Genomic DNA, 13,051 nt, shown 5'->3' with positions numbered 1-13,051 from the left:
TATTTAGGCATTATTTAAAAAAATATATATCATCAGAACATTCATGTTGCTCCAAAGGGACTAAACGCATCCTGAACTTATTAAGTCACTTTAATATTACTCTTGGAATTCTTACTTACTTTTAGTTTAAAAAAGAAGCCTAAAAACCCAAATAAATAACTATATCCAAATTTCACATACTTTGGAATCATTAACAAAGTCTTTTTGTCAAATTTGATGCCCAAATCATTTTGCGTAAAATTTTAAACTGTTTTTTTTTTCGTTTTTTAATAAAACCCATGAGACGGAAAAAGAAAGAGATCTAATGGCGACTCAGGTGTTCAAAATGGCCTCCGTTATTTTGAATGCACATCTGAAGACGCCTCAATTTCAGCTCTTGGGATGTTCAAGATGGCATTTCTAATTCTTGCAATCATATCCTCGCGGGAAGTTGGCCTTGTTGCAAAGACTATATCCTTAATCCTTCCCCAGAGATTAAAATTGTCTCGTTTAGACGGTAGAGGGCGTCAAAAATTTGTAAAAATATTGGTTTTTTACGGCGTTATGACAACCCAGATATTTTTGTCGAGTGACCGGAAGTATTTTGAAGCTATTTTACCTCTTTAATATTTTCCGTTGGATGAGCTGTTTCGCCAGAAAAAAAATATTTACAATATTTAGTATTAATAGTAATAATATTAAAAATACCTGTAACAATAATTTTTTAAGTGACCTAGTTGCCATGGCATTTAATAAATTTGACAATTATTGACAAATTGTCACCAGTCTATGAAATTTACTCAAGTATACGATCAACATTCTTGAATTACAAGTTCATTTTACCATTAAAAATGGACAATTATACAAACTCTGAGAAGGTTGACATGCTCCTGGTATACGGGTTTTGTCAAGGAAATGGGCGTCAGAGTGTTAGGGTTTACATGGAGAGGTTTCCTAACCGTCGAATACCAAACCACCAAACATTTGCCAATATCGAGCGTCATCTTCGAGAAACGGGCAGGTTTGAGAAAAACTTTGAAGGCAGGGGTCGTATGCGAACAACTCGAACTGTGGAAACAGAAGAGAACATTCTGGAAAGAGTCGAAGAAGAACCAAGTACCAGTACCCGTCGCTTAGAACGTGAGTTACATGTTCCTAAAACGATTATGAGGTTTTAAAAGAACAGTTATTACATCCTTATCACGTGCAAAAAGTCCAGGAACTTTTACCGACTGATCCCCCCATGCGGCTTACATTTTGTCAAATTATTAGAAACAAAAGAATCCGTGATCCAAATTTTTGTAGAACAATTATGTTTACTGACGAGGCGTGCTTTACAAGATCTGGAGTAACCAATCTGCACAACGAACATATTTATTCCGATGAAAATCCACATGCCATTAAAGTTGCACATCATCAGCATCAATTTAAATTAAATATTTGGGCAGGTATTATTGATCGCTACCTTATTGGTCCCATTGTTATTCCAGACAGGTTAGATGGAAATATTTATTTAAATTTTTTGCAAGACACATTACCAATTCTTCTGGAAAATTTGCCAATTTTACTTCGGAGGCAAATGTGGTATATGCATGATGGTGCCCCGCCCCATTTTTCCGTTGCCGTTCGGCAATACTTACATCATCAATATCCCAACCGATGGATTGGAAGGGGTAATGATGCACCAGTAAAATGGCCACCACGTTCTCCTGAGTTAAATATGTGTGACTTCTTTTTGTGGGGAGCTATTAAAACAGAAGTTTACAATACTCCTGTAAACACACGTGATGATTTATTGCAGCGGATTTTAAATGCAGGCAACCATTTTAATAACCCCGAGACATTAGATAGGGTACAATTTCATTTCTTAAAGAGTATTGATAAGTGTATTCAGCAAGATGGCGGTCATTTTACACATTTGCTTAAGTAATGTTTTTGGTTTACTTAGTTTCTTACAATAAATAATTTCAACTTTATTATACCTACTTTGATGTATGCAGGTAATTGTAATTTTTTTTTTTCTGGCGAAACAGCTCATCCACCGGGAAATATTAAAGAGGTAAAATAGCTTCAAAATACTTCCGGTCACTCGACAAAAATATCTGGGTTGTCATAACGCCGTTCATATAAAAAATGAGGAGAAATGTTGACGTATTATATCACTTTTATAACACTTCCACTTATTTACAGCCGGTGACTATACTACTAGAAAACGTCATTTTATAGTATTAGTCTACATACTAAAATTCATTAAAATCCATTAGCAGGTTTTCACGTAATTTAGTAAAAAACCAATATTTTTACAAATTTTTGACGCCCTCTACCGGCTAAACGAGACAATTTTGGATATAACCAAGTCGGCTTAGATCGACATATTTTGACGTCAGGAGTCTGTCGTCAAACGTTGTACACGTATTTTCCGGACACCCTGTATATTATTATTGTTTTCTTAACTAAACATAACTCACATTTGAAATGGTTACACTTTTTTAGATAACTATATAAAAGCCAGAAGTAAAGCCAAAATGGCTGAGGAAACGAGTGACTTAGCGTCGGATATCGAAAATCTAACTAGACGTAAACGAAGAAAAATAATGTCAAGTAGTGATGATGACTCAGAGGACCAATCTATTTTATGTGAATCACCTAAGTTACCTAAGGCAAAGAAGGTATTTATTGTTTATTCGTACTTTGCCATTTCTACTATTTTGTGATTTTTTTAGTTAGCAATACTTGTGAAGAACGTGGTAGTGTGCACCAATCTCCTTCAACCACTGGTAATAATATTGTGTAGTTAAAAGGTCTTACTATTATTAACTAATTTTCAAACATTATGTTTAGGTTTTACTACTCCAGTTACCCATCAAGTAACCATAAGAGAAAACAGTTCATCTGTTACTATTCAAGACAATCAAACCCCTTCAAGGACTGCTGCTCCAAACTGCTGCAGTGATAGTGAGTATATACCAAGTATGATTTTGAACAAAATTTATACTGCTTCTAAAACTTGAACACAAGTATAATTTTTAAAAAATATTTTAGGAGGAAATTTTAAGTCTGTATTACTACAACTACAGGTATTGAGAGGATTACTTCTAGACACACTTAGTGAAGTTCGAGATCTAAAAGAGAAAGTAACAAAACAGAGAGTAGGAGAATGCAAACCAGAATGTGAGAGCTTTCTTGAGAAAAATGAATTTCCAATTAATTCAGATGAAGATTTCAAAAATTTAGAACTTCTTCTTGTGAGTGAATCTGAATTTATGAATGGAGTAAGTAAACATATACCTTCATCATTAAATAGTTTTCAATAAACCGTCGCGTTTTCAGATCAAACGTTTGTCCAAAATTGGAGGAAGCAATACTTACGATTTTGTGAAGCGAATTCTACAACTAATTCTCAGTAACGAATTTGCCTTGAAGTACAGTTGGCTGGGAAGGAAAGGAAATCGTTGTTTTAAGGACACCCAATTAGCAAAGTTAATCATAAGTAAGTACAAAAGTCATCACCTTCTATCTAAAGTTAGCAATTGTTTTTGAAGTATTAAATTAACATGTAACTAAATAGTAACACTTTCAACTACCAAAAACAAAAAGATCTTAATAACAGCAATTAATAGAACCTGAAACAAAACTTAAAATTATTATTCCTTTTGACATTTCCTTGTATTAAATCATATATATATACATATGAGTATACATATAATACATACACATACTTATGGGGGAGAAATTTTGTATATATTGATTGAAATGAATTTTATATATATATGCTATTGATTTCTTTTAGAATCAGCTGAAGCTGCTAATATAAGTACTTCTGAAAAGGAGACAGAAAAATCTATTCAGCTCTGGCTGAGGAGGGCTTCGGATAGAAGAGGACAGGGGCAAAAGGATTAAAAATTAGAGGACATTTAGTGCAAAACAATTAATTTAGTTTAGGGTATATGTTTTAGTTATATTTTTCTGTACGTTGTGTCTTATTTTATCATAAATTAAATGTTATTTCATGGCTCTACGTTTTATTATTTAGTATTTAATTGGAAAAATTAAGCCGAGATCCTAAAGTTGACTTAATTCAGATGTATTAAAGACGTTGTAGTTCACGACGTCTTTACGATGTCTCAACTAAAGACGTCTTCAGTCGTTGTAATTTGTAACATCCGACGTCTTAGAGACGTCTTAAAGATTCCGATCCGGTATAGGCAGTCACCTATAAGACGTCTAGTTAGTCTGGATCAGACATCTTAGAGACATATTTTCAACGTCATTGTGCTGTCTGGGAACCTTGTGAGAGTCGTTTCTATTCGCACCAAAAATGGTACGGTTCGCCGCTCCGTCCAGCGGATTTGTCTACTTCCAATTGAGGATCTTGAAGATTGCGAAACCTCTATCAGGAATCCACCTGTTGAAATCCCAGGTAATTTCAAGGGGGGCGGTATGGATGATCCCTTGAGGAGTTAGTAAAGAGCCATCATGGTGAAAGGAAGAGCATCGAGTGTAGTGACAGTGACGTGACAAGTGACAAGACGTTTGACGGGCGAAAGGTGACAAAAGACGAAAACCCAGACGCGATTTTGGAGGAAAAAGAGATATAATTCATAATTCATGTTTTGAGAGACAACGTGGTTGAAAATTTATAAAAGAGAAAAGGTTGTTTTCAGTTTTAAAATAAAGTCGTTTTTTCTAATACAACAATTACGTCTGTTCTCATTTTTTATTTTATTACAAAGAAATACAGTCCACTCAATTACAGGCCTACAGTGCGGCCAAAATATATACATTTTTCGTTAAAAGTGAGAATAACTTTCAGGCATAGTGGTATTAAATTTGTACCTCTAAGGGATATGTTGTACAAACAAAATGAACAAGAAACATCTCGATCACAGATTTCAAAAAATCAGTGGTAAAATATGACATCAAACTGAAATTTTAGAAAAAGGCGTAGTTGCAAAGAAAAGAAGTTTTAATCAAGAGATTAATCGCAAGGAAGGTACAAAATAAAATATTTACCAAACTTAAGGTACGTTTTCTACTTATGCGGTGAGCTCTTTAGTAGATTAAGATTTTTACAGCCTCTGAAGATGAGCATCTATATGCTCGAAACATGTCAGGCGTTTTAACTTTCACTTCAGTTTGAGGGTCTAATAAATACATTGTGGAGAAGGTTGCGTGTTTTTTCACCACTTTTACGATTTCACCTCCACTGCGAGTAACATGGACTACTACTTTACTCCGTAAAAATTTGAGTTTCAAAGTCCCAACCAATATCATCTGATCATGACTCAAGTCATGTGAAAAAGATTGATTTTATATTTATTTCTCAAAGATTGTTTCAAACACGTTCTAAGTTATGTATACACATTAAAAAACGCGGTTTTTTTAAAGTTCCAACAATAAACATTCTGGCTCGTTCTTAGAAAACACACGTGTTAAAAGGTTGATTCTTCGATATAAATCGGAACTGGGCAGATACAAAAAGTTAATTTTGCTGTAGGATGTTAATCAGTTGGAAAATAAATTGTACGTTTGATAGATATTATGACTGATTGCTGGTCTGGTTCAATTCCAATGTCAACTTCTGCACAGTTACTCAGTTCGCCATGCGTAGATTGACATTTAAAGGAATGACAATTCTTTTAATACATCCCCATTTAGTCGGACATTAAATAAAATTTATGCGGCCAAATATTGTGGATGGGAAAAGGCTGCATATGGTATAACAGCAAATCGAAATAGCAAATAACTACACAACCCGCGCCCCAATCTTTAGTTTATTAGTAAAATAAATAAGAATTCCAGCGTTCCCCTGTACGACTTTTTATGCATCTCGGTTCACCGGGAGAATATCTGAAACAAAGAAAATAATATTACGACAAGAACATAAAAAACGTCAACGTGTTTTAACCTGAATAAAGAAGGTTTGAAAAGTTTGAAGCTGAATACCTAACAAAAAATTCAAAAACTTTTAATTACATCCAGAGATTTCCGAGAAAAACCGAAAAAGTCAAATTTCTATATGTGTTTACCACTTTGTTAATGATTATTTTGGAATTTACTCCGGATGTAATCAAAAATGTTTCAATTTTTTTTAACCAAATTAGTTAGCAATAAAATGCGCAACGTTGTCTCCATTTAACTAAAGCTCTATCAACAATAGTTTCTGAGATAGAAATGCTAATGCATCGAATTAGTAACACCCTGTATTTGTGCAGCAGCAATGTTTTTTTAACAATCCAATACTTAATGAAGTTCAATTTTTTGATATTTTGTTTATTTGAGCTTACCACTTTCTATAAATATGGTCTCAGATGGAAAGCAGTGCGTACATTCTGTGAAAATAGATTTCTAGTTTCTACTGTTCAATGTAAAAAATAATATGAAAGGTTTTAAGTGCATATTGTGCAGCCCGAACACCCTACTGTGACGTCACGCGGCTTATCACTTTTAGGAAACAAATTCAGCTGATTAAGCCATCTTGCATCTGTTGTTATGTCAACTAAAGTTCGAATTTGTCACTTTGCTTTTGTTTTTATTTGCTACATTTTCATGTGAGAAAACATAACTTTTATGAAGAAATTGACTTAAACAAGGCTCAAATTACCCACCAAGAAGTACTACAAGTAAAACATTTTAAATTCTACACTTAATTCTTAAACTTTCACACTATACAGGGTGTCCCATAACTATATGACAATCTCTCGGGAGCATACAGGGGATGTCAAAATAATACGATTTGTTCATATAAACATTTTTCCTAAAGTCACTCCTAAGGGAGATATCGAGCCCCAAAGAGCTGCCTTCCAATTAACGTTTTTGACCGTAACTTCTGAACCACTTTGTATATTGTAATGATTTTTGGGTTTAATGTTTTATTGAAAGAGACCTTCTATTTGACATCCAAACCAGGTATCTCGTCTTAGCCGAAAGACAGAAACTAACTGCTACCTAAGACACAATTTGCTTAAACTTTGACAGCTGTCATTATTTTCAGCTGCAAACGCCATTAATGAATACTCTTGACATTTTTATCGAAAAATTGTACTCTTCTTTTATTTCGATAAAATAAACGGTTTTCGAGATAAATCGATTTTTCATTGAACTGCTTAAAACACAATATTATTAAAAATATTCGTTAAACTAGTTTTTTTATGCAAATTAGTATTCAAAATTTATGTGTAGAATCACGAAAGATATGGAAGAATACTCTTTAATTGAATAAGCATTTAATTATTTAATTTTTCACCTCTGCCAACCCCAACTGTCCCTATCAGCTTTCATGCTTTTTCGTTTCGTTCTACATTAATTTCGCTTTCCATGTGTATTTTAAACAAAAAACGAAATTGATTTTTAATAACGTTGTGGTTTAAGCAGTTCAATGAAAAATCGATTGATCTCGAAAACCGTTCATTTTATCGATATAAAAGAAGAGTACGATTTTTCGATAAAAATGTCAAGAGTATCTATTAATGGTGTTTGCAGGTGAAAATAATGACAGCTGTCACAGTTTAAGCAAATTGTGTCTTAGGTACCAGTTAGTTCATGTCTTTCTGCTAAGACGAGATACCTCGTTTTGATGTCAAATAGAAGGTCTCTTTCGATAAAACATTAAACCCAAAAACTATTACAATATACAAAGTGGTTCAAAAGTTACGGCCAAAAACGTTAACTGGAAGGCAGTTCTTTGGGGCTCGATATCTCCCTTAGGAGTGACTTTAGGAAAAATGTTTATATGACCAAATCGTATTATTTTGACCTCCCCTGTATGCTCCCGAGAGATTGTCATATAGTTATGGGACACCCTGTATAGTGTAAAAGTTTAAGAATTAAGTGTAGAATTTAAAATGTTTTAAAAAATTTGGTTCTATTTAAAAATACCCATATTGTATCTGCCACAAATTTATGATCCACCCTGCATAGCCAAAACAAAAAGAAAACATTTATAATTTTGTTTTAAAAAAAATTGTCTAGCTTAAATTAAAACTGATATTATCACATAGCTTATAAAAAAACAAAGATTACAAAACGGTGCACCTTAGATGTAACAAGTCTTCCTGATCAATCGATCAATGAGTAAATTCAACAATATACAGGGTTACATTATAAACAAAGAAAATTTGGAACGTCACAGTTTTACAAGATACTTTTTGTAGCTACCCAAATAGTTTACTCTGATTAAAATAATCAAATCAACCTTAATGTTATTATAGAAGAGATATTATTTATAGAAAGGAAATAGCTTGAATAATGAAATTATCTAAAAATTCAGAAGGATTTGCTTGGTTTTAAAAACACTGGAACTACACAAAGGTGTTTGCTTTATAATCATAGTACTCATAAGATAGAAGATGTCTCATACAAGCGGTGTCTTGAGTTCATCATTTGTACTCACTGTAAAGTCATTTTGAAATTCATATGTTATCATAATGAGTAAATAATTTAATTTGATATCATTAAGCTGTTTCATCAACCTCGAATTCAAACATGTGAGTATCTGAAAAATAAATAACTAACAAAAAACATATTTTTTTAAAATAAATGAAAAGTACCATAAGAAACTCTCTTTTTCTAAGAAGCAATAAACCTTATTATTAAATTATATAAAACTAAATTATCTACTCATTATGACAACATATCAAATTCAATTGCTTATTTTTTAAAAAAATCTTAACATACCAAGTGCATAATACGAGTACACTAGGTATATTTTTTGACAAGTGTGACACATAATTAGTATCAGAAGGTCTGTGGCTACTAAAAAATGAAATAAAAAGTTGAGTTCCGTAATTGAATAATTGAAGTTGATGATGGTATCTAAAAAACGAAACGTCGGAGCTGAAAACTAAAACTATTTTCTTGAAGAGCATAAAAAAGTGCCTCCAGAAGGTGCCATTGATTAAAAAGGTAAAAAAATAAAATAGAAATTTAAATTAATAGAGTTTTCCGGTTTTTGTCGGATATCTCCGGATGTAATGAAACTTTTTCAAATTATTTAGCAATAAAATGCGCAACTTTGCCTCCATTTAACTAAAGCTCTATCAACTATACTTTCTGAGATACCAATGCTAATGCATCTATTTTGTAACACCTTGTATGTTTGATTTACAATCATGGTACTAGATAAGCAAATGTTGTATCATATAAGTAATTTCGTAGCCATCATTTGATCTGAAGAATTGACACTTATATGAATTAGATTATTACTGTTCCTTCAAACATGCATTTAGATAACACTACATACAGTGCTTTTGTAACATGCATACTGCCTAAGTTCAATAAAATTGCAATTGCAATTTGTACCACAATTGTCCTGTAAATATTGATAATTTGAAACCAATAATTTTCCAAGAAGTCAGTTTAACATCCCCAAAAATTATGTATGACATTTAAAAAAAAAATGTAAAAAGATAATAAACCCTCTTGGTTATTGTAACAGTCCATAAAGTTAATTTTGAACAGCTGATTTTAATTTTTTTCGATTTTTTGAAGTTAAAGTTGTGGGACCTATAATTTTGAAAAGTGTTTTTGACATGTGTTTCTGTTTAAAAACAATTGTATATCAGTATGGAGTATGTTGCATGAAATATGTTAAGAATTGTTTGTAGAATCCAAAACCTCCTATAAAAATAAGGTTCCAAGTGTTTTTGCAAAAAGTAAGGCCCACTTAATAGAACAAAATTTAGTTTAAGTATTAGTACTCACTGTAAAAATTGAAGGTGATTATAAATGATAAGTTTATGGAGGTTATTACATGACATATATAATATACTGACAACTCCCAGTACATAAATAGTAAATATCAAATAAAAAGTTGTAGCTTTAAGCGGGAACCCAAAACAAAAATGAAAAAGTTAATAAAATCATGTACCTAAAAACTATCACTTTTGTAATAACATTCATCTGTCAATGCCAGGTTAACCATACTGCAGGTGAGAAAAAGGCAAAAATATTTAATTTCAGTATTAGCCATAAAAAATGTTGGTTTTTAAGTGAATTCAGTTATTACTAATACTAAAAATTAAATTATTTTTTTTATAAACTTCTTGGGTCATAAGCATTGATTCTATTCTTAGTCCTAATATTAATACTATATCTAAAATTAAATTTTGTTTTATAAACTAGGCTTAAGTCCCTTCCATTTCATCAAATTTATGCAGTATGTACTTTACAAAGACATTGTATAATACATATTAACTCAATGTTGAGCAATGCCGTTTACTAAAGTGTATAATGATAATTATTAAACATAAAACAATTATGAAAACTGCATTGGTTTTTATTTGAATGTTAATTTCAGTAAAATCAATATACTGACCTTAAAACTTGCTTTTTTATTCACTGTTCTAATGTAAGTAGTTGAACCCATTGCACACAATTTCACTCTTCAACTTGATTAATTTGTTGCAATCTTCTTAGTGGGTAATTTGTTCTTCACTTAGGTCAATTTCTTCATAAAAGTTGTATTTTCTCATCCACATGGAAAATTAGTGAAGTATTCAGCATATACAGGATACAGATCTGTGAAATAGGACCAATTTGTTAGTTGAACCACCCTTAAAAAATTGTCAGACTAGAAAAGTTTTTAGTAATGTATACAAGTGATGCATCAGCAGAATTTATTCAGGTTAGGTATGAAATTGCCATTGTAATCTTACCTGGGCTATCACCATTGATAAATATACATTTACCTGAATTTAGTGAATAATCTTCCCCAAGTATTGGATTATTGTAATAAAAATACAATAATTATTTCAGCTGCATGTACATTCTTTTGACACAACACAAAAACAAAAACAAACAGCAGTGTGACAAGTTGGCATTTGACATCATCACAGATCCAAGATGGTCTATCAGCGGAACCTCTTTTCTCAATTCGATACGCCGGGTGACGTCACAGTGGATGCTCGGGTGCACAATATGCACTTAATACCCAAGGGATTACAGGCGTTGTCCGTGGTTTGGTATTACTATTTGATTCCCTCTTTTCATTAAAGTAGTCCATCTTCACAGAGTGGAGACATTACTTTCCTTCTGAGATAGTATCTATAAAAAGGGGTAAGTTCGACTAAACGAAATATCTAAAAATTTAGATTCATTAAGTATTGGATTTATTGTTTTAAAAGAACATTGCAGCAGCACAATATGTTTTCTTTACAATCATAGTACTTGATAGGCAGATGTTGTCTCATATAAGAGGTTTCTAGAACTAATATTTAAACTCACCACAAACTACTTTATTAAAAAATATGTACTATTTCTTAGCATGCTTTTAGATAAGGCTACATACAGTGCGTTTTTTTAACGCGCAACATAGGATTTTACGTGTTAAATTTTTAAGCTTATGTTGGACCATGTTATTTTGGAACTACAGGTATAAAACTTGGAAGATGTGTCTTCAGTACCATGAAGCTTAAGTAAGACCACCAATTCGGTCTGAAAAGTGTTTACAAATTAGCAAAAAGTCATCTTTTTTGGAACATATTTTATCTTTCCATATTCCCTGTATGTATGTTTACCTGCTATCTGCCCTGTCAGTATCAAAAACAACACCTACCATACATACAGGGAGTATAAATCTTTTCGAAAGAAGATGACTTTTTGCTAGTTTGTAAACACTTTTTAGACCGAATTGGTGGTTGTACTTAAGCTTCAGGGTACTAAAGACACACTTGTTAAGTTTTACACCTGTAGTTCCAAAATAACATGGTCTAACATGGGCTTAAAAATTTAACACGTGAAATCCTATGTTGCGCGTTAAAAAAAAACGCACTGTATACTCGTAAGACATATTAGCATTAGAGGTTCAGCAATGCAGTTTACTGAATCACCTAATGATGATATTGTTATATTGTGTTAAACATAAAAGAACACTGAAAACTGGAATGATTTTCACTTTTCAGTGAATGTTAATATTGGAGTTATAGTATTAATGTTAGTATGAATAAAAACAGTTAACTTAGCTTAAAACATGCTTTTATAATGTGGTGTTATGTTATAATGTTGGTAGTTAAAAACATTGCACCATGTTTCACCCTTCACCATTGTTTTTAGATTACTATAGTTATTCAACCTCGGGTTAGTACTGGAATTTCACTCTCAGGGGGCGCGTAATCCGCCGGTCTTTTACTATAAACCATAGAGAAACTAATAACTAAGAAGAGAGGTTAATCCCATAATATGTGGTTGTCACAGAGTTTAGCAGTAATCTGCGTTAACGATAGTGTCGGTAAAAAAGATCCCGCTTTTCTCCGCTTGACAATAGGCGGGCCTTTTAAACGTACCAATAAATTGTTTGGCTTTTCAAAACTGTATGACCTTCACGCAATTTGGATTGCACATGCAATTTGATTGTGTGCAGTTACCAACTATATAAAATAATTGTGTATGCACACAATTAAATTGCATATACAATAAAAATTGCTATTGCTGGATAAAATGGGCATTTTTAAAAAAGACGAACCACGTATACTTTCACAAATAATTCTAAATTTATTTTATATTATAAAGCTTCAGTGGTTGAAAAAATAACGAAGCACAAAATACCTATAATATTATTGAATGGCTAGCAACATTTCAAACTTTTATATCATTTGAAATGAATTCAGAGATCAATAAATAATCTTAAGGGGTATATTCAATAGTATAGAATGTGACACTTTATCAAAGGCTTTTGCAAAATCAGTGTAGATCACATCGACCTGGTATTTGTTATCTAAGTTTTCATCAATGTACTGGGTAATATTACACAGATTTGTAGTTGTAGATTTTTTGGCAAGAAATCCATGTTGATACACACTGATTCTGTTGTGTACAAAACTACAAACATATCTGCATATAATGGACTCAAATAACTTGGCAGGACATGATAGTAAGGAAATAGGCCTATAATTCTGCACATCAGATGTTTCTCCTTTTTTGAATATTGGACACACTTTGGTCTCCTTCCATTTTACTGGAAAATTATTTGTTTTAAGACATTTATTAAACAAAATTCTAAGCGGTTCTGCAAGAAAACCAACCATTCCTTTAAATATATAAGATGGTATGTTATCTGGTCCAGTGGCCTTATTTA

At 32.2% G+C, this 13,051-nt stretch overlaps 1 protein-coding gene and 1 long non-coding RNA gene across 2 annotated transcripts; one reads left to right on the top strand and one right to left on the bottom strand.

Annotated features, from left to right (window-relative positions):
* The first annotated feature begins 2,504 nt into the window (after positions 1-2,504).
* LOC145739366 (uncharacterized) lies at positions 2,505-3,929 on the top strand. The gene is made up of 6 exons (XM_081994813.1): positions 2,505-2,580; positions 2,640-2,756; positions 2,821-2,934; positions 3,022-3,251; positions 3,310-3,469; positions 3,770-3,929. The coding sequence occupies exons 1-6, from the start codon at positions 2,505-2,507 to the stop codon at positions 3,877-3,879; spliced, it is 807 nt and encodes a 268-aa protein (XP_081850939.1). The 3' UTR covers positions 3,880-3,929.
* A 1,793-nt stretch (positions 3,930-5,722) lies between these two features.
* Positions 5,723-10,634, bottom strand: LOC145739373 (uncharacterized). Its single transcript, XR_014181007.1, has 2 exons — positions 10,295-10,634; positions 5,723-5,829 (listed from the first exon to the last, which is right to left on the bottom strand). It is a non-coding gene; the product is annotated as an uncharacterized LOC145739373 (long non-coding RNA).
* Positions 10,635-13,051: the final 2,417 nt, after the last annotated feature.

This window comes from Ips typographus, unplaced genomic scaffold (genome assembly GCF_016097725.1).
Source record: "Ips typographus isolate SLU unplaced genomic scaffold, UJ_Ityp_2.0 IpsContig109, whole genome shotgun sequence".
In the NCBI taxonomy this organism is placed as follows: Eukaryota; Metazoa; Arthropoda; class Insecta; order Coleoptera; family Curculionidae; genus Ips; species Ips typographus.
The sequence above is the reverse complement of the archived record's forward strand: the minus strand, read 5'-3'. Positions and strand labels throughout refer to the sequence as shown.

Bases quoted from the DNA above. Each gene is read 5' to 3' on its own strand.
- LOC145739366 (XM_081994813.1), top strand. From the start codon at position 2,505: ATGGCTGAGGAAACGAGTGACTTAGCGTCGGATATCGAAAATCTAACT. The intron at 2,581-2,639 runs GTAGTGATGATG...AAGTTACCTAAG, and splicing joins ACGAAGAAAAATAATGTCAA to GCAAAGAAGGTATTTATTGT. The intron at 2,757-2,820 runs GTAATAATATTG...CATTATGTTTAG, and splicing joins CCAATCTCCTTCAACCACTG to GTTTTACTACTCCAGTTACC.